The following is a 20,418-nucleotide window of genomic DNA, read 5'->3' on the forward strand; positions in this document are numbered from 1 at the left end:
CTTGTAGAATACTATCCCCAAACCCTCGAGCTTTGTGCAGCCATTTTCCAGCTGATGGGCGCCCGCTTTGTTACTAGCTTTTTGCTGCTTGAGTTGATTAATCAAGAAGCATTCATAGGAAGTGCAGCTGTGAATCTTGTAGGAGAGACAGGAGGGGAAAGTAGACTAAACTGTGGATTTGGAGCCAGGAAAAAAGGAAACCAAATTCTACTTCTAACATTTCCTAGTTGTATGACCCTGGACAAGTCATTTAATCGCTTCAGTGTCAGTTTCCCCTTCTATAAGATGAGGATTATGATAATAGCACCTATTGCAGAAAGTTAATCTGATGATCAAAGGGGGTGACAGATATACAGCCTGTGTAAACCTTAAATTGCTCCACAAATGGGAACGGTCTGTGGTACCTTTCGAACACTGACTTCAGGCTCTCTGCCCACTAATGGGATCCCTTGGTCAAAGTGTCCGAATAGCCGATGTCTAGGATCCCTTCTATTTGGAAGGCTGAGGCTGCAGTGGGGCTACAGGAGATCAGGTGTCCACACTATCTGGCCCCAATATAGGGAGCCCCGCAGGGAGCGGGGAGGCTGTCTGTGGAAGGCAAACCAGAGCAGGCCAGAAACAGAGAGGGCAAACTTTGTGTGCCAGTGAGCCAGAGGAGCCAGCCTGCAGGGAGCCGCTGCACTTCCAGCCTAGGTGACACAGGCCCAGTCTCAAAAGATAACCAACAACAAAGTAGATGGATTGTTCTCACACAATTCTAAACTTTTCCGGAATGGTCGGACTTATTCACAGCTCATCAGCCATGTATTCCTAGTATGTCTGTCTCTCCCCAACCCTTCCAATATAGTCTCTCTGTCTTTTTCCATCTTTGCCAATCTGACATGAAGCTGTACTTCAGAGTAATTTACATTTGCATTTCTCTCTCTCTCTCTCTCTCTTTTTTTTTTTTTTGCTAAGACAATTGGAGTTAAGTGACTTGCCCAGGGTCACACAGCTAGGAAGTGGTGTCCGGGTCTAGATTTGAACTCACGTCCTCCTGACTTCTGAGCTGGTGCTCTATCCACTGCACCAACTAACTGCCCTTTGCATTTCTCTTGATAGTTATTTGGAGTATTTTTTCATTTAGTTGTGAATAATTTTAATTTTTTCTTTTGAAAATTGTTCATGTTCTTTGATTACTTATTGATTAGGGGTGGGGTTTTCATGCATTTTAATAAATTTAATTGAATTTGACAGACTCTAATCAATTCTGAGCGTTAGATGAAAGAATTAACTTCATCTGAACTCTGCAAAAATATCACCTCTTATCGCTGGGGCCTGGCCAGCCAGCCGAGCTTCCCTTTGCTTGCTAAAATGCTCCACATTCAGTTCTTGTTATCAATCTAGAACTAAGGAGTCAATTATAACATAGCCCCCAAACTCAGCATTTCCTCGGTGGCATGAGCATGCTGGAGGAGGCCATCTAGCTCCGGGCCAGGCTGCTGAGCCAGTCCTCGGTGGGCACACTTGGCACCTCTGCAAGGTCACCCCACCACCCTGGGATGGAAAGTTTGAGAATAGGAGGCAGAATGAGCCAGATCCCTTAAAGATGAAAGCAAGGGAAGATGGGTGTGCTGAGGGTGGCCTCTTGGGTCATGGAAATTTGGGCCTGAAGCCTATTTGAGGGAATCCAGGGGGTCAGCGGGCATCGTCTTCCTCGGCCACCAGTCCTACCACTTGTTGGTACCCTCCCTTATCACCCGGCTTCTGTTTTTCTGTGACATAGGTGCAGAGGACGTGGTCATGGCGTTTTCCAGGTCAGAGACAGAAGACAGGAGGCAATAGCTACAACGCAAGCTGGAACCCACTGGAAGCCAACGAGGGCCATGCAAGCTCTGAGAAGCTGGCTGCCTGCACCGGTCCCCTGCCCTTCCCTCCTCCTCACCCTTCAGGCCCCTAACTCCCTCTACCCTGCCCTGGGAAGCACCTCCCAGCCCACTACCCAGCTGGCTGTGTTAGCGAGGGGGGGACCAGTGGTGCACATGGGATTGGCTCAAAGGGATGAACTCTGTAATTGGCTACAGGGAGAAATCTTTTTATTTTTTAAAACCTGACCAATGGAAACCTTTTCTTTTTATTTCTGCCTCTTTCACCACCCCATCCCTTTTCTTGCTGTCTGGGCATAGAACTTCCCAGGAAGCTCTACTATGCCTTGGTGCTTTATTTAGGTCATTTTTAGCAATGTGAAAAGGTTTTGATTGGCTGCCTAAAACTGGAAACAACTCTTGATTGGCTGGTGAAAGGAAAACGCTTCTCTCTTTGATTGGTTTCAGGTATTCTGCTGATCTCAACAGCTTGATTCTAAGTAAAGAGAATAAGGGTTGGGGCATTGGCTGTTACATTTGACTTGAAAAAAAAAATACAAAACCAAGTGTGCTTTGCGATATTTATTACACAAAGAGCTGCTGCTGCTTTTAAATTTTATTTTTGAATTCGATTGGCTTATGGTCGATGTGTTTGTTTTCCTGCTGGCTCCTCTGTGACTCTAGTGGCCATAGATTTCCCCCAAAAAAAACAACTACACCCACAAAACCCCACCACCTCTGCTGCTTGAAATCTCTGGTCCCAGGGGGGAGCCAACTCAAGAATCTATTTACATTAATAATTATACCTGCCCTCCCTGGAGTTGGAAATATAAAAGGGCCCCAGGGTGGGACCACAGCTGCAAACCAGGACTCAGAACAGACTGGATTTCAGCTCAGTAAGAGTCAGAGTTAAGGGGTCACCAAGAGCTGAGGGTATGAGTGTGTGTGTGTGCCCGTGCAGTGTGTGTGCACACACACATGCCATCCGCCACTCTTTATAGAGTGAGGAAGATGTTGCTGGGAAAAATACAGGCTCCTCTGCCCCTAAAACCTTGTTTGTCCTGCAGCCTGCAAGCTTCTGGCTTGGAGAGAGCTTCTCTGTCCTTGTTTAGAGACTGCTGCTGCTTCCAAGTAGGGAGAAAGAGGCCTCCAGGAGGCTCCTAGGCCCTTCCCACAGGCACTCGTGAGGAGATGGGGCTCAGCTCACCTCCTGAGGATGCCTTTGTGCATCTCCTTTTCCCTCCCCTCCCGTGGGTTTCCGCTGCCCCACTCTACACTGACCCTTTTGCAGTCCGGAGTGTCCTCCTCCCACCCACCCCAGCAGTTCTCCCAGCCCTTTTTAAGAGCCTATATATTGAAAAGAAAGTCATCAACCATAATTGCCAAGGCTTCTGCCAGCTGGGGAAGGCCAGTCTGGCAGGCCCCTACGAAGGCCTTCTAGCTTGGCAGGTAGGGCCAGCCTCAGCTCCCATTTATTAATTCTTTACCTGGGCCCCTGGGCCAGCGGCTGGGGTGGAGGAAGCAGGGAACCCTTGGTGCCAAATCCCTGCAGGCAGTGTCAGAGCAGAAGCTCCCACCCACCCTTCCCTCCCTTGAGGGGCCCCTGCACCCTCATCTCTCCTGCCTGCCTTCCATGGCATGCACAGAACTGTACTTTGAAGCAGGTAAACAGGAAACGTTGCCACGTTCATATGAAGCTTTTCTTGGAAAAGAGGAAGTCTCATCTCCGTTCCTGAACAAACCCCAAGTTTTTAATAAGGGGTTTAGCTCTAACCCCTTTGCCCAGGGAGTGGATGAGACTTCCTGAGCCAAACAGGACTTACTGCCCAAGGACTTGGGGCCAACCAGCAGCCACCAAGGCATGGGGGGGGGCAGTTGCAGAGTGCCAATGGTTTAATGACCTCCAGCATGTGCAGAGGGCCCTCAGAGCATTCTGCTGCCTGTGACCAATTAGGAGTGCTAATGAGGCCACCCGATCTGCCGTCCCAATTCCTTTAAGGTCAGTCTGGTACAATATAAACGGCCACACCAAACAGCCCCCAGGCCTAGCCAGGCTGCCTGGCCATTTGCCAATGTGCTGGTTTACAGAGAACCCAGCAGGGAGGAGACGGTGGGGTGTCCCATAATGCTGGGCACCCTTCCTCTTGGTGGACACCTTGATAGTGGGTCAGTAGCAACGTCTTCCCTACAAAGGACCAGCCCCCAACTCCCAGTGTCATCAGCAGGAATCCAGTCATTGGGCAAAAGGTGAACTCCAATAGCCCCTGCCACCCTGGGGTCCCCATCCTGGGGCGGGCTTCTGTCACGGCCTTGCCCGCTGTGCTCCTGCCCAGCCTGCAGCGCCCATCGAGGATCCAAGCCCAGGTGGAGTGGCCATGTGTTTGTCTGCGGCTCCAGGCCTGCCTGTGTCAAGCTAACATGCATCTCTCTTGTGTCCCCATGATAACTCTGATCTGTCTTATCTTCTGAAGAAGAAAAGTGAAAGTGTTTCTGTGGTTTAATCTTTTAACTAAAAATGTAACTCTTGGGGGAAAAATAACAATAAAGGTTTTTAATAGCTTGTCATGGATTGGACTGAGGCGGTTTCTTTCAGGGAGTTATGCACATTTCTTAATTTCTTTTCATCATCCTAGGCCAACCCCGGGGAAGACTTCCTGTTCCCCAAGAAATGGAAAGGGGAGCCAAGACAAGAGATTCAGCGATTGGGGTTTCCTAGAAGTCGGGAGTAAAACTGGGGAGGGAAAAGGCAGGGATGGAGGAGCTCCATAGCAAAATATTCACAGCGCAGCATCCTGGGAGCAGGAAAGCTGGAAACTGCAATCTCTTGGTTGGAAGAAGGCCGAACAAACTGCTGTGAAAATGTAGTAATTAACAGAGACTCCCTTCAAGACAGCTCGAATCCCCCCTTTCTGCAGGAAGATCTCCAGTCCCGATTCCCTCTCTTCTCCCCCCTCCCTTCTTCCTCAATAACAGTTCCTCCCCCCTTAGTTTACCTTCTGTCTACTCTGTAGCTTATTTACAAGTTGTCTCCCCCCTGGGTAGAGACAACTAGTTTTTTTCTATTTGTTTAGTTTTTTGGATCCATTCTATATCCCCAGAGCCTGGTACCCAGTAAGCCCTTAATAAATGTTTGTTGCCTTATGATTAGTAGGAATTCAGGGAAACGAGTAAAGTTAAAGGAACTGAATCGAAGCCAAGAAGAACATATGTGCCATCACTACGTGCTGCCAAATTCAGATTAATTTCAGTAATCACTCTTGGTCCCCAGCAAGAGAGGAGAAAACAGTGCAAAGAGCATGGGCTGGACAGCCAGAGCACTTGGGGCTGAAGCCCAGTTCTGGAATAGCTTGGGATGGTCACAATCGCTGGACCTTCACTTTCTCATCTGTAAAATAAATGAGTTCAATTAGATAACTTCCATTGCCCTTTCCAGCCCTAAATTTGTGATCCTAAGAGGCCTGTCAATCAAGAAACATTTGTTAAGTGCTGAGGGCACTCTGGGCACTGGGAAATAGAGATCAAAAACATTGTCCTGTGCTCTCATGAGAAGTGTGTATCTTAAGAGTTCCCTCTCCACAGAAAGATAAAGAACTGGGGCTGTGAATGTTGCGTGCATTGTCAGATGGGATGTCTTTGGGGACCAGGTTTTGCTCAGATATTTTTCTTTGTTGTAAGGGAAGACATATTGGAAAATAATTGTGATGTGGACTTTGAAACCAGATTATTCTCTTATCAGGAAATGCTGGGGGAGAGTCTATCCTGCTATTATCAGCCATAATCAAGTCCCAGACTGTCCTGTGTGTGTAGAATGATGTAAGCCCGAAACTCTGTCAGCCTCCATTGTCTAGAGCTCCAACTTTTGAGACTGTCTAGTTAGCATCTTGAAACAATCTTGGAGATGATGAGAATCCAGTTTTCCCAGATCATTTTAAAAACAGTCTCAATATATATCTTTTATCTCCCCAACTCCTCCCTGAATTCCTCCCCTTCCTCCCTAGATTCTGTCCCCCCACTCTTCTGTCTCCTCTGAGCTATAAAAGATTGTATTTCTCCAAACCAGACCGCTCATTCATTTATGACTCTATGTTGAAATTGCTTGAGCCCACGAAGCTATGCACATAAAATAAAAAACAAGCCTTTGTAACCTGTGAGGGATGTCTTGTCACGGTTGCTCCATGTCACGAACCAAATCTTTCTTATATACGTAATATTCTTTTACAATCACGCTCTCCCAAATCTGTTTACCACTTCTGGTGCCTTATTTTTACCTCTTTATTTGGATGTCTTTCAAGGGCACAAATAATTTGTTGATCGGGAAGAATAAAGATAAGGCCATGAGAAGAACGACAGCAGGTAACCGTCGCATGTTGAGTTATAATAAATGGACGTGAGTAGCTTGCAGTAGGTTTTGTGATATCCGGAGTAGCTGGGGCACCTGATTATGAATCAGAAGAGGTATGGAGGTATATTAGGGATCTTCCTGCATTTGTAGGAACAGGAGGAAAAACGAAGTGTCCTGTGGTGGTTGTTTCCCAGGCCTGAGGAGAGAATTGGGGAGGGGGTGGGGGGAGAGGTGGGAGTCTTGTTCAGAACTAAATGGAGCTTCTCTTATCTCCCCACCCCCACCTCTCTTCAGGTGAATAAATAGTAGCTGGGAGAACTGGCTGCAGCCAACACAGCTTGAACAGGCCCCTTTGTAACAAGGAAAAATGATCCTCTGTATTGTTCTTTGTTCTGGTAGCTTGACCACTTCCTGAAGGAGGGAGCTGGGCAGATTCCCAGAGGGGCCCTCCCCTCCCAAGGGCCCATACTGCCTGTCTTAGCATCTCTATCCCTTACCCCCTCCACCAGCACACACTTTGAACAGATCTAGAGGGGTTCATTTTTTTTCAGAGAGGGAACAGGTTTAGAATCACAGACCAAACAGGTGCCAGTCCTGGAGCCCTCGCCTTTAATGTTACGTCTTTCTGGGTAATCTACTGTGTGATCGAGGGCTAGAAACGGCCTCAGAGTCCAGCCTACTTGATTTACAGATGGGGAAGCTGAGGCCCAGGGAAGGCGACTTCCCCCAAGATGCCGTGGGAATCAGAGATGGGCTTGGAACCCAGCTTATTTGATGGCTACTCCAGAGCCAGCACTTTTTCATGATACTTTTAGAAATAATTTTCTTTTCTCTGTCTAGAAGCAAGGTGTTGGTGATGGATTCGAGGTTTAGCGCCAAAGGATGAGATTCAGGAGAGCAAAGGCACCAAATGTTGGGGTTCAGTCGTGTGATCAATTCACAGTGATCTTTCTCTTTGGCAAAAGATAGGTTTATTTATGAGAAGTCGTTACAGACAAAATTGTATTGTAAGAGATACAATAGACATAAGGGATGGTAAATATGACATAATATTGGGAGAGCATATACTGAACATTAGAAAGGACAAATTCCCGTGAGCAACTCACAGTTAACCAGCAGAAAGAGAATACTCCATGAGATGGGAATATGCCCTTAACTGGCAGGCTAAATCTATAGAAGGATTTAGCATCCTAAAAAAGTTAAAGTTACTTGTGAGAAGGAGAAAGATACCATGAAAAGTGGGAGTGGGGTGAGGGGAAAGACCACAAGACAGAATGTCACACCAGGTTAACCCAAAAATATTCAGCAAAGATCCAGGGACCATAGATTTGTAGGGGAAATTTAACCCCAGGGGTTTGACATAACTTTCTGATTAAATACAGTGAGATGGGGTTACCCATGACCTCCACAGGGGGTGGGTCTGTAAGATTGAGCTGGTCCTGGGGCAGCTAGGTGGTGCAGTGGATAGAGCCCCAGCCCTGAAGTCAGGAGGACCTGAGTTCAAATCTGATCTCAGACACTTAACACTTCCTGGCTGTGAGACCCTGGGCAAGTCACTTAATCCCAATTGCCTCAGGGAAAAAAAAAGATTGAGCTGATCCCCATCAGAACCCTTCCCTGCTTGCCTCAGGAAGCAATCTAAGACCCAGGACCTCTGGTCATTATAGTAGTAAAAGGACTGGACTTGGAACAAAGAGATGTGAGTGTGTCTCATTTCTGACACTAGTGATCAATCTCCCAATTGACAGTCAGTCAACAAGCATTTACTAAGTGCTTACTGTGTGCCAGGTGCTGAGATAAGTGCCAGAAATAGAAATAAAGGCAGAAGAAAGAGTCCTTACCTTCTAAGGAAGGAAGACCTCACAAAAGGAACTGAAAAGAGTGAAAATGAGGGAGACATGCTGGAAAACTCGGGCCCATTCCTAGGGGTAAATTTCATATCCCAATTAACCATAATATACCTTATTAAGAGGTATATTAGATACATTAGATACAAAGCAAAAATGGTTCCTTCCCTCAAGGAGCTTACGTTCCAATGGACACGATTATGAGGATGGAAGTCTATACGGTCAGTCTGCAAGCACTTATTAGTGGGCCTGGTGCATTATTAGGGATACAGATAAAGGCCAAGATGTGCTCCCTGCATGCAAATAACTAAGCACGACAAGGTGGCCATGCAATAGTAATAGAAGGTAATCGCACAAGGAAAGCCTTGGGAGAGAACGTCAGATTTGTGCCGGGTCTTGAAGGAAGCCAGAAGGCAGAAGGAGAGAGCATTCCAGCCCTAAAAGAACAACTCGGGACCAATGCAGGAGATTCCAGAGGTGCAGGGTCATGTGTGAGGAGCAGCAGCTGAAGTGGGAGAGTTGGTCCACAGGGGAAGGAAGAAAAGTGTAAGACTGGAAAGGAAGGAAGGGGCACAGTACCCCAGTCCAGGTCTGGGAAAGGCTGGGGGCCTTTTCTTGCCCTTGTGCAGCCTCTTCCTGGGTCTGGAGTGTTCCCCATGCACATTTATAGGAACCCTGAGCAAGAAAAAAAATTCACAATTAGTTAAATACAGTTTGAGGTGAATATATTTGAGAGAAAAATGTATAAAGTGGCTATGCCATTTTCTCTTCAACGTCCTCTTGAAAGTTCATCGGACTTCTCTTGTGGATTCCTCCTCTGGAGAAATCAATGGGACTCTCTCCTCCCAGAAGTAGAAATTGAGATGCCAAACTCTTTTCTAAGTAGGAGGAAGCAAGGTTGCTTCCTTTCCTATGGAATAAAGGTTCTTAGGTGAATGGAGGTTCTCTAAGCTTTTTCTAAGCTTCTCTTAGGTGAATCCTGGGCTAATGCCTTTAAAGGATAAAGAAGAGATTGCCTTTAGATAGATCAATATCCCAATCACTTTGAGGTGAGAAAGATAATGCTGTAAACCAGACAAGAGTTATTCTTCAAAGATTTTTCATTTAATTCTCTAAGAAAGATCTTACCTTTTGTTCTGCCCATTTTCTTAAAAAAGAAAAGCTGGTGAGACATTATTTCTTAATATTTCTATAGGAGGTAAAAATGTTTTAGAATACGCTTCCACACAATACTTAAAAGGGCTATAAAACTGCATACTCTTTCTTTGATCCAGCAGTGTCTCTACTGGGCCTGTATCTCAAAGGTAGAAAAAAGAAAAAAAAGAACCTTCATGTGCAAAAAAGTTTGTGGCCCTTTTTGTAGTGGCAAGGAACTGGAAACTGAGTGGATGCCCATCAGTTGGAGAATAGTTGGGTAAATTGTGGTATAATATTCCATATGCTATGGAATATTATTGTTCTGTAAGAAATGACCAGCAGGAGGATTTCAGAGAGGCCTGGAGAGATTTACAGGAACTGATGCTGAGTGAAGTGAGTAGAACCAAGAGAACATTGCACATAATAAAACAAAATGATCAACTGTGATGGACTTGTCTCTCCTTAGCAATGTGGTGATTACAAGACAATTCCAATAGACTTATCATGGAAAGTGCTATCTGTATGCAGAGAGAGAACTGTGGAAACTGAAGATGGATCAAAGCAGAGTATTTTCACCTTTTTGTTGTTGTTTGTTTGTTTTTTTCCTTTCTTGTGTTTTTTTTTCTTTTGATCTGATTTTTCTTGCACAGCATAACAAATATGGAAATATGTTTAGAAGATTTGCACAGGTTTAACCCATTTTGAATTGCTTGCTGTCTGGGACTGAGAAAGAGAAGTAAAGAAAGGAAAAGAGGGAAAAATTTTGGAATACAAGGTTTTGCAAAGGTGAATGTTGAAAACTATCTTTGCATATATATGGAAAAATAAAATGTTAATTTTAAAAAAATAAACTATTAATTTGTTTAAAAAATTAAAAAACCAAAAAGTGATCAGCTCACTAAAAATAAAATAAAATACACAATTTAGCAGGCAAATCATTTAAATTTTCTGACTCTCAATGTCCTCATCTGTAAAATGGGACTGATAAAACCTCTAAGAATTTATGACTCTGATGTGGAAGGTTGAAGGAAGAGACTACTTCTGCAAGAGAAGTCTAAGAAGCCCTGAACCTTCTGAAGCGGTGTGGATGCAAAAAAAAAAAAATCATCTCTGTACATTCTCTGGTGCCTGAGGAAAAGGGTGAGAACCAGTCCATGGAGCAAGACACACAATCTGTCTGAACAATTTCCAGCCTGTATGAAAAATGGCCTCAGAAAATCACACTCTCGGGAACAGAGAGCCTCATAGGAAGGACTTGTCAGTCAAGCTAGCTGGCAGGTGCATAGAATTCTGGACCTGACGCCAGAAAGAATTAGCTTACAGTTTTACAATTTTCTCATCCGTAAAATGCAGATAGTAATTATACTTACCCTTGGAGTTGTTGGGAGGATTTAAAGCAAAAAGACATGAAAAGTATTTTGCAAACTTTAAAGGGCTATATAAAAGTGCTATTATTATTAATATCATTGTTTATCATAGTAAGATCAAGGGATCCTGTAAGTCCTATGTCTCAAAATGGGGTCAAAGAAGACCAGGGCAGGATAGGATGTATGTATACTAATATTTACTAAACACTTCTTATGTGCCAGTCCTGGACACAGAAAGGCAAAATGCAGGTGTTTCTGTTCTCAGGGTGTTTATATTCTAGCAAGGGACATCATGTCTGTATTTAAAGAAATATAAATTGTTTAACAATCCGGTACAGACTGACTAACTGGTTTCTGTGTTATATCTGGTTTGACTCTCAAGGACACATTAGGAGCCCATCTAGGGATAGAAATAACAAGTCATGTCAGCTGGAGGACAGAGAGGGCTTCGTCCAAGACTTGTTCTGGGTGTCCTATATACCGCCAGTGTTTCTAGAAAAATATGGCGACCCAAGAAGACGGATTAAGTAGGCTCCAGGACAATAAAGATATATAGTGGGGGGAGATTGAAGAAAGGCCTCATGTAATTGAGCTCTGAATTGAGTTTTGAGAGAGACAAGTGATTGTAAGAAAAAAAAAAGGAACAGGGAATAATAAAGAGAGGAAGTAATTCCAATCAGTAAAAAGGGAAATCATTTTGTATGTGAGGAACCATAAGAAGGCCTGTCTGGCTTGACCCCTCAATGCAAATAAAGGTGGCTCAGTCCACTGGCCCATGAGTTCAGGATTCTCTCAGACCAAACCATTTGCTGGGCAGCCGGTGGTTTTCTCTATTGTACTTGAATAGTAGTGAATGCTATCAGATTCTCAAGTCAGAAGAAAACCCAAGGATAAGGAGACCTTCATTTGTCACCTGGGATTACACCAACAGAAATAAAATTTCTGGGATTTCTGGGGCCCCACCATTTTTTTTCAGTAGTTCTCGGGAAAGGCCATTGGAAAGGACATGAACTTCTCAGGCACATGGATGTAGTTGTACACCCTTATTTTTGTTAATTTTTGAGACATTAGGTGAAGAAGGCCAATTGCTTGACTATACAAGGTCTCTGGGTCAGAAGAGTAACTTCATGATGATGCTCAAGTTACTCTAAGGAGCGCCAGTCAGGAGAATGGATCTTGCTGTGAAATCTTAGCATTTAGGGAAAAAGAAAGATGGCAGACCAGCGAAGAATCACCACAGATACCAACCTGTGAGAAACTGAGGAACGTGCTGGTCTATGAGTTAGCTTTAGAAAATGATTGGAGCCCTGTGGAAGAGTATATCACAGCCACCCATTGGATTGGGTATTTTAGTCATGGAGTTTTGTGGTTATTCAGTCATATTTATTCATGTCCGACTCTCTGTGGTCCCATTTGGGGTTTTCTTGACAGAGATCCTGGAAGGGTTGGCCATTTCCTTTTCCATTTTACAGATGAGGAACCTGAGGCAAACAGGATCAAGTGACTTAGTCAGGGTCACACAGCTTGTAAGTATCTGAGGCTGGATTTTCATTCAGGTCTTTCTAACTTCAGACACCTAGTTGTCCTTAGTTGGGTCTTAAACCACTTAATCTCTCTGGGACTCAATTTCCTTATCTGTAAAATGATAGGATTGGACTAGATGGCCTTTAAAACCCTTTCTTAGAGCTCTAAGATCTATCCTATTATCCCAAGGTGTTCTAACTCCTTGGTAACCAGGAAGATAGAATCAAGGATGAGTAAGAAAAAGGAGACTCCACAAGGGGCTCACCCGCCAGGGCAGGTGAAAAGCTGATGCCAAATGATGGTCCCTGTGGAGAGAATTTTTCTTACAGTTTGGATGATACTCCCCAAAGGGCTGAGATAAAGCCTTTCAAGAATGTCCACTCTGGGGCAACGAGCCACTTTCTTGGATTGTTAGAGGGAAGGAAGAGAAGCTAAGGCACGGGCAGTCACGACGTGGCCGTTCCAAGGAGGCGACGGGAGGCAGCAACCATCGCCAAGCATGAGGATTGTTCCAATCTTGACCAAACTCTTCTCTGCGTCAAAGCTCCAGGCTTCCAGGAGCTGCTTTCTTCTCTACCAACAAAGGGTTCTATGGCAAGTTCTTCACATAGTAGGGAGGAAGGGGAGAGCTGATTGAGAATGATTTGAAGTTGCAGAGTCTCTTCTATTTGTGTTTGCCATTCTGTCCCAATTAAATGCTTTACTATTGGATTTATGTTTCATGCTTGATGTGTCAGGACAGAACACACTAGCGGAAGCCTTGACCTTATTGCATGGTTATGATTAGTTAAATCCCCTCTGGGTCATGTTACTGATTTTCAGAACCACAACACAGCCGGGCTGCAGTCACCCTGGCCTGGGGCTTCTTTGCCATGGAATAGCCATCTCTTCTCGCCATGGAATATCCCTCTGCTATGTCAATCCCCTTCTTCCATTGGAGAGCTCCGCCTGGGGCTTCCATTGAGTTTAAATCTGACTTCAGACCACTTACTAGCTGTGCCCCTGGGCAAGTCATTTTCCCTGTTTGTCTCAGTTTCCCCATCTGTAAAATGAGCTGTGGAAGGAAATGGCAAACCACTAGCTGTGTGATCTTAGACAAGTAATTTTTCTCTGGTTGTCTCAGTTTCCCCATCTGTAAAATGAGCTGGGGAAGGAAATGGCAAACCCCTCCAGTATCTTTACCAAGAAAACCCCAAATGAGGTCACAAAGAATCAGACATGACTGAACAGCAAACGAACTGGACTGTTCTCGTTATCCTCCCAGCTGAGCTAACTTTCAGGACTTCAGTCCCATTCTCTTTTGCATGTTGCCTTCTCCCTATTACAGTGTAAACTCCTTGAGGTGAGGTTATAGCTTTCTTTTTGCTTGTATTTGCAAGCCCAGGGCATAGTACAGTGCCTGGTATATAATAGGCCCTATATAAATGTTAACTATTATTGTTGTTATTTCACTCCAAACTAGCCCTCAATGTCACTTCCTCAAATCATGCTCCGTCCTACAATGTCCTTACCTTTCAAACTCTGTTCTAACTCTGTGTTACCTCAGACTTACCTCCCTCCCTCCACCCCCTTAATGTAGGGATTAAAATTATCCAACCGACAAGAAGAGAGACTGAGGTAGAGTTCGGAGCCAATGACACTTTATCATAACTTATTATAATACGGTCCCCCTAATGAGGGGTCCTCAGTTCTTCCTCATGACCTGAGATACCCCTTTTCTTCCAGGACCTTGTATTCATATTCAAATATACAAAAGAAGGATGGTAAAATACAAACACCTAAGCTAAAATGTTCCGTCAGAAGGGTTCTGGGTTGGATGGAGCAAGGACTGTCTCCCCTGACCAGGTGGTCCCAGGATGGCTGGGCTTCTCCTTCGATCAGGTAGGGGATGGTGTATGCTATAGATACATTCTCTAGGAATGTGCCAGGGGAGTGCCATTGAGTGACCTTTGTCACAGCGGACTTGGTCACCCTGATAAGGACAACAAGGGTGGAGGGCCTATACTTAACTTCCTGTGAGTGAGCAAGTGAACTTAGCCACAACTCTCAGCTCTGGAGCCCAATATAGAGAATTTACCTTATGGAGTCATATCAAATTGATTGATATTGATTGGAATAGAGAAGGGATCCAAATGGATTATTTCTCACTTTAGAAATTAAGGTTTTGAGGCAGCTAGATGGCATAATAGATAGAGCACCAGCCCTGGTGTCAGGAGGACCTGAGTTCAAATGCTGTCTCAGACTCTTTACACTAGCTGTGTGACCTTAGGCAAGTCACTTAACCTTAAATGCTTGGGGAAAAATCAAGAAAGAAAACTCTCAAGACCATGAATTATCTTGCTTTTTATGTGTATCCTGAGCACTTAATACATAAGTTTTAAATAAATTTATTATTCATTCATTTATTATGCAGCATTAGCTCAGTCCTGGCTTTGGATTTTTTTTCCTCCAGCATATACATAATCTGAAATCAATTTTCTCATCCACAAAATGAGGATAATGACTATACCTACCCTAAAAAGAGAGTTGTGAGGATCAAATGAGATAACCTAAAAAGGTTCCTCCTCCACCTTAAAATATTATAAAAATGTTGCTTTGCAGGACCGAAAGAACATCGTACACAGTAACAACGAGATTATATGATGATCAGCTGTGATAAACTTGGCTCTTTCAAATAATGTGATGATCCAATACAATTCCAATATGCCATCCATATCCAGAGAGAGAGCTACTGAGTCTGAATGTAGATTGGAGTGTAGTATTTTCACCATTTTTTAGTTTGTTTGCTTTTTCTCTTTTGTGTGTTTTTTTTTTCTGATTTTCTGATTTTTCTTGCACAACTTAAGTATGGAAATATGTTTAAAAGGATTTGCACATATTTAACCTCGTCCAGAATACTTACTGTCTTGGGGAAGGAGAATGTAAGGAAAGGAGGGAGAAAAATTTGGAACACAAAGTTTTATAGAAATGAAAACTGAAAACCATTTTTACATGTATATGGAAAAACAAAATACTAAATACGATTGAGAAAAAAATTATGTTGAAAACTATCTTTACATGTATATGGAAAATAAAATATTCTTGATAAAAATAAATGTTGAAAGCTATCTTTATGAGTATTTGGAAAAATTAAATACTATTGAGAAAAAAAATGACTGTTGAAAACTATATGTGTATTTAGAAAAAGTACTATTGAGGAAAAAAGGAATGTTGAAAACTATTTTTATGTGTATTTGGAAAAATAAAATACTATTGAGAAAAAAATAATGCTGTAAACTATTTTTATGTATATTCAGAAAATAAAATATTATAGAGGAAAAATGAATGTTGAAAACTATGTGTATTAAGAAAATAAATATTATCGAGGAAAAAAATGAATGCTGAAAACTATCTTTACATGCATTTGGAAAAATAAAATGCTATTGAGGAAAAAATGAATGTTGAAAACTATCTTTATGTGTATTTAGAAAAATAAAATACTATTGATAAAAAATTAATGCTGGACACTATCTTTATGTATCTTCAGAAAAATAAAATATTGAGGGAAAATGAATGTTGAGAACTATCTTTACATATATTTGGAAGAATAAAATGCTATTGATAAAAAATGAAGATTGAAAACTTTCTTTAGATGTATTTGGAAAAATAAAACACTATTAAGAAAAACAAAAAAAGAAATGTTAGCTCGGATGAATCACCTTCCAGCTGCTACTTCCTCCCGTGGGAGCTGGGACAGTCTCAGCTGCTTTGATTCCCCAGCCCTGAAGAGCCCCCCAGCTATGTCTGTGTAAGCTCCAGCCCTGGACTCACCACAGGAGGTAACTCTGGGCCAGAGATGCCCCAAGGCTTCCTCCTGCTCCCTTGGCTTTGCCTTTGGCTGAGACAGCAGTTTCAGCTCTGGAGGAAAGTTAGGGAAAAGAGGTTTATTCTCACTCAGTCTTTAGTTCCAGCAATCTCCATGGCTCCAGCCTCTTGTGTTCCCATCCCAGATTTAGACTCGGAAGTCGCCTGGTTACCTTTGGGATCTAATATGGAATTGTCTGTTTGACTTTAAAAGCTTTTTGTAAGCTGGGGCCCCCTCCCCTTCCAGTCTTCCTCATCTCTCTTACAACTTTCTTTCCCAATCCCCCTAGTTCGAATTCTTTTCCTCTGTTGATTATTTCTTATGGAACCTATCCATAACTTGTTTATGCACAGTCGTTTGCGTGTTGTTTCCCCCATTAGATTGTGTATCAGCAAACTTAGCACAGTGCCAGGTATACAGTAGGGGCCAAATAAATGATTATTGACTGACCCACTCCCTCCTGTGCATAATTTTCACCGACTGTTCCCCATGCCAAGAACCCTTCTTACGTTTATCTCCTGACTCCTCGGACTTCCTTCAATCTTCACCTAAAATCTTACCTTCCGCTACCTGAATTGGAACCTGAATCTGTGCGATCCTGCGCAACTCCATTAACTTTTGTCTGTTTCAGTTTCTTTATCTGCAAATGGGGATAATAGCACCGACCTCCCAGGGTTGTTGTGAAATTCAGATGAAATCACATTTGTAAATCAGATGTGATCATTCGCAAGGACGGAAGGCTAGTTATTATTATTACATCCCAATTCCCCTTAATGTTGACAATTTCTTTTTGAGATTATCTTCAATTTTCAGTGGAGATCTTCAACAAAGAGAAGATCTAATTCAGTTCCAATTGATCAATGATGGACAGCTACACCCAGAGAAGGAACACTGGGAGATGAGTATGAACTGTTTGCATTTTTGTTTTTCTTCCCAGGTTATTTTTACCTTCTGAATCCAATTGTTCCTCTGCAACAAGAAATTCGGTTCTACACATATATATTGTAGCTAGGATGTACTATAACATATTTAACATCTATAAGACTGCCTGCCATCTAGGGGAGGGGGTGGAGGGACGGAAGGGAAAAGTCGGAACAGAAGTGAGTGCAAGGGATAATGTAAAAAATTACCCATGCATATGTACTGTCAAAAAATTATAATTATAAATTTTTTTCTTTTTTTAAAATTAATTTTATAATTATAACATTTTCTTTGACAGTACATATGCATAGGTAATTTTTTTTTTACAACATTATCCCTTGTACTCCCTTCAGTTCCATGTTTTCCCCTCCTTCCTTCCACCCCCTCCCCTAGATGGCAGGCATTCCCATACATATTAAATATCTTATAGTATATCCTAGTACAATATATATGTGCAGAACCGAATTTTGTTGTTGTTGTTGTTGCAAAGGAAGAATTGTATTCGGAAGGTAAAAATAATCTGGGAAGAAAAACAAAAAAATGCTCATAGTTTACACTCATTTCCCAGTGTTCCTTTTCTGGATGTAGCTGATTCTGTCCATCATTGATCATTTGGAATTGGATTAGCTCTTCTCTATGTTGAAGATATCCACTTCCATCAGAATACATCCTCATACAGTATCATTGTTGAAGTGTATAATGATCTCCTAGTTCTGCTCGTTTCACTCAACATCAGTTCATGTAAGTCTCTCCAAATTCATTCTGCTGGCCATTTCTTACAGAACAATAATATTCCATAACATTCATATACCACAATTTATCCAACCATTCTCCAATCGATGGGCATCCATTCATTTTCCAGTTTCTAACCACCACAAAAAGAGCTGCCACAAACATTTTGGCACATACAGGTCCCTTTCCCTTCTTTAGTATTTCCTTGGGATATAAGCCCAGTAGTAGCACTGCTGGGTCAAAGGGTATGCACATTTTGATAACTTTTGGGGCATAATTCCAGATTGCTCTCCAGAATGGTTGGATTCTTTCACAACTCCACCAACAATGCATTAGTGCCCCAGTTTTTCCATATCTCCTCCAACATTCATCATTATTTTTTCCTGTCATCTTAGCCAATCTGACAGGTGTGTAGTGGTATCTCAGAGTTGTCTTAATTTGCATGATTTGGAACACTCTTTCATATGAGTGGAAATAGTTTCAATTTCATCATCTGAAAATTGTATGTTCATATCCTTTGACCATTTATCAATTGGAGAATGATTTGATTTCTTATAAATTAAAGTTAATTCTCTGTAAATTTTGGAGATGAGGTCTTTAGCAGAACGTTTAACTGTAAAAATGTTTTCTCAATTTGTTACTTGCCTTCTAATCTTGTTTGCATTAGTTTTGTTTGTGCAAAACCTTTTTAATTTGATGTAATCAAAATTTTCTATTTTGTGATCAATAATGATCTCTAGTTCTCCTTTGGACACGAATTCCTTCCTCCTCCACAAGTCTGAGAGGTAAACTATCCTATATTCCTCTAATTTATTTATGATCTCATTCTTTATGCCTAAATCTTGGACCCATTTTGATCTTATCTTAGTATGTGGTGTTAAATGCGGGTCCATGCCTAGTTTCTGCCATACTAATTTCCGGTTTTCCCAGCAGTTTTTGTCAAATAATGAATTCTTATCCCAAAAGTTGGGATCTTTGGGTTTGTCAAACACTAGATTGCTATTTTTATTCACTATCTTGCCCTGTGAACCTAACCTATTCCACTGATCAACTAGTCTATTTCTTAGCCAATACCAAATGGTTTTAGTGACTGTTGCTTTATAATATAGATCAGGTACAGCTAGACCACCTTTATTTGATTTTTTTTCATTACTTCCCTTGAAATTCTCAACCTTTTGTTCTTCCATATGAATTTTGTTGTTATTTTTTCTAGGTCATTAAAATAGTTTCTTGGGAGTCTGATTGGTATAGCACTAAATAAATAGATTAGTTTAGGGAGTATTGCCAATTTAATTATATTCACTCGGCCTATCCAAGAGCACTGAATGTCTTTCCAATCATTTAAATCTGACTTTATTTTTGTGGCAAGTGTTTTGTAATTTTGCTCATATAATTCCTGACTTTCCTTTGGTAGATATATTCCCAAATATTTTATACTATCAACAGTTATTTTGAATGGAATTTCTTTTTGTATCTCTTGCTTGGATTGTATTGGTAATGTATAAAAATGCTGAGGATTTATGTGGATTTATTTTGTATCCTGCAACTTTGCTAAAATTCTGAATTATTTCTAATAGCTTTCTAATAGCTATATTCTAATTTCTAATAGCAGAGTCTTTGGGGTTCTCTAAGTATACCATCATGTCATCTGCAAAGAGTGATAGTTTGATTTCCTCATTTCCTACTCTAATTCCTTGAATCTCTTTCTCAGCTCTTGTTGCTGAGGCTAGCATTTCTAGTACTATATTGAATAGTAATGGTGATAGTGGGCAACCTTGTTTCACTCCTGATCTTACAGGGAAAGGTTCCAGTTTATCTCCATTACATATGATGCTTACTGATGGTTATAATTATAAAATTAATAAAAAAGAGAATATCTCCAATTTTCCCTGTGTAGTTCTTTCTTACTCACTGTTCTTTATACGTTGTTTTCTGCATTAGACTTTGGGCTCTTTGAGAGCAGGGACTATTTTTAGCTTTCTTAATTCCCCATCTGTAAAATGGAAAGGAAATGGAAAAACCATTCCAGTATCTTTGCCAAGAAAATCCCCAATATTGCAGGGACCAAATAAATGATTATTGATTGATTGACCCACTCCCCTCCTTGACAGGTCAGAAAGAATAAGGTATGACGGAAACGACTGAACAAAAATAATCCCCAACATTTAGCACAGTTTAGAAAGGAGTGTTGATTTGACTGGCCCCAAACCTCCTCATTTTACAGAAGAGTAAACCGAGTCCCAGGGATGCTGTTAATGAATTGCCTAGAGTTTCACAGGCAGATGAGGTTCTGGGAAATGGCTTATAACCTTTCTGGGCCTCAGTTTTCTTTTTTGCAAAGTAGCAAGAATAAAATTTTCCTTGTTTACAGGACTGGCTTGGGGAAGGTACTTTGTGAACTTAATATACTATAGAAATGTGAGAAGTCAGTGTGTTAATTTTGTCCCTGGGGAATGGGGTCATGAACAGCAGTATGAACTGCAGAATTTATGGAGAAAATCTGAGGGTATAGCAGGGAGGGTGAATAAAAAAGGTACTGCTTCTGAGGTCAGAGCAAGTCCTAATCTCAGGTGCAAGGCTGTATTCAGCACCTCCTGTCTTACCTAGAGCTGATTGTTAAATATTCAGTTTGAGCATTTATACCTGGAAATATACCAATACTACAAATCCTGGCTTGGCTTATTGCTTTGCTCATTGTTTATATTTAAGAAAGACATTGAAATAATGTTTGTTTAAAGTTGGAACAGAAGTTTTTGCAAGGGTCAATGCTGAAAAATTACCCATACTTATGTCTTGTAAATAAAAAGCTATAACAAACAAACAAACAAATAAATAAATAATATATGTTAAAAAAGAAATA

The 20,418-nt window shown here is 41.8% G+C and overlaps 1 protein-coding gene across 2 annotated transcripts in view; it reads left to right on the forward strand.

The window, feature by feature from the left end:
* CTNNBIP1 (catenin beta interacting protein 1) overlaps positions 1-4,413 on the forward strand; it is a 62,592-nt gene extending 58,179 nt beyond the window's left edge. For both annotated transcript variants that reach the window (XM_074306333.1, XM_074306331.1), the window contains exon 5: positions 1,766-4,413. In XM_074306333.1, coding sequence (XP_074162434.1) covers positions 1,766-1,824 — 59 coding nt within the window. In that variant the 3' untranslated portion in view covers positions 1,825-4,413. The remainder of the gene's footprint in view (positions 1-1,765) is intronic.
* Positions 4,414-20,418: the final 16,005 nt, after the last annotated feature.

This window comes from Sminthopsis crassicaudata, chromosome 3 (assembly GCF_048593235.1).
Source record: "Sminthopsis crassicaudata isolate SCR6 chromosome 3, ASM4859323v1, whole genome shotgun sequence".
In the NCBI taxonomy this organism is placed as follows: domain Eukaryota; kingdom Metazoa; phylum Chordata; class Mammalia; order Dasyuromorphia; family Dasyuridae; genus Sminthopsis; species Sminthopsis crassicaudata.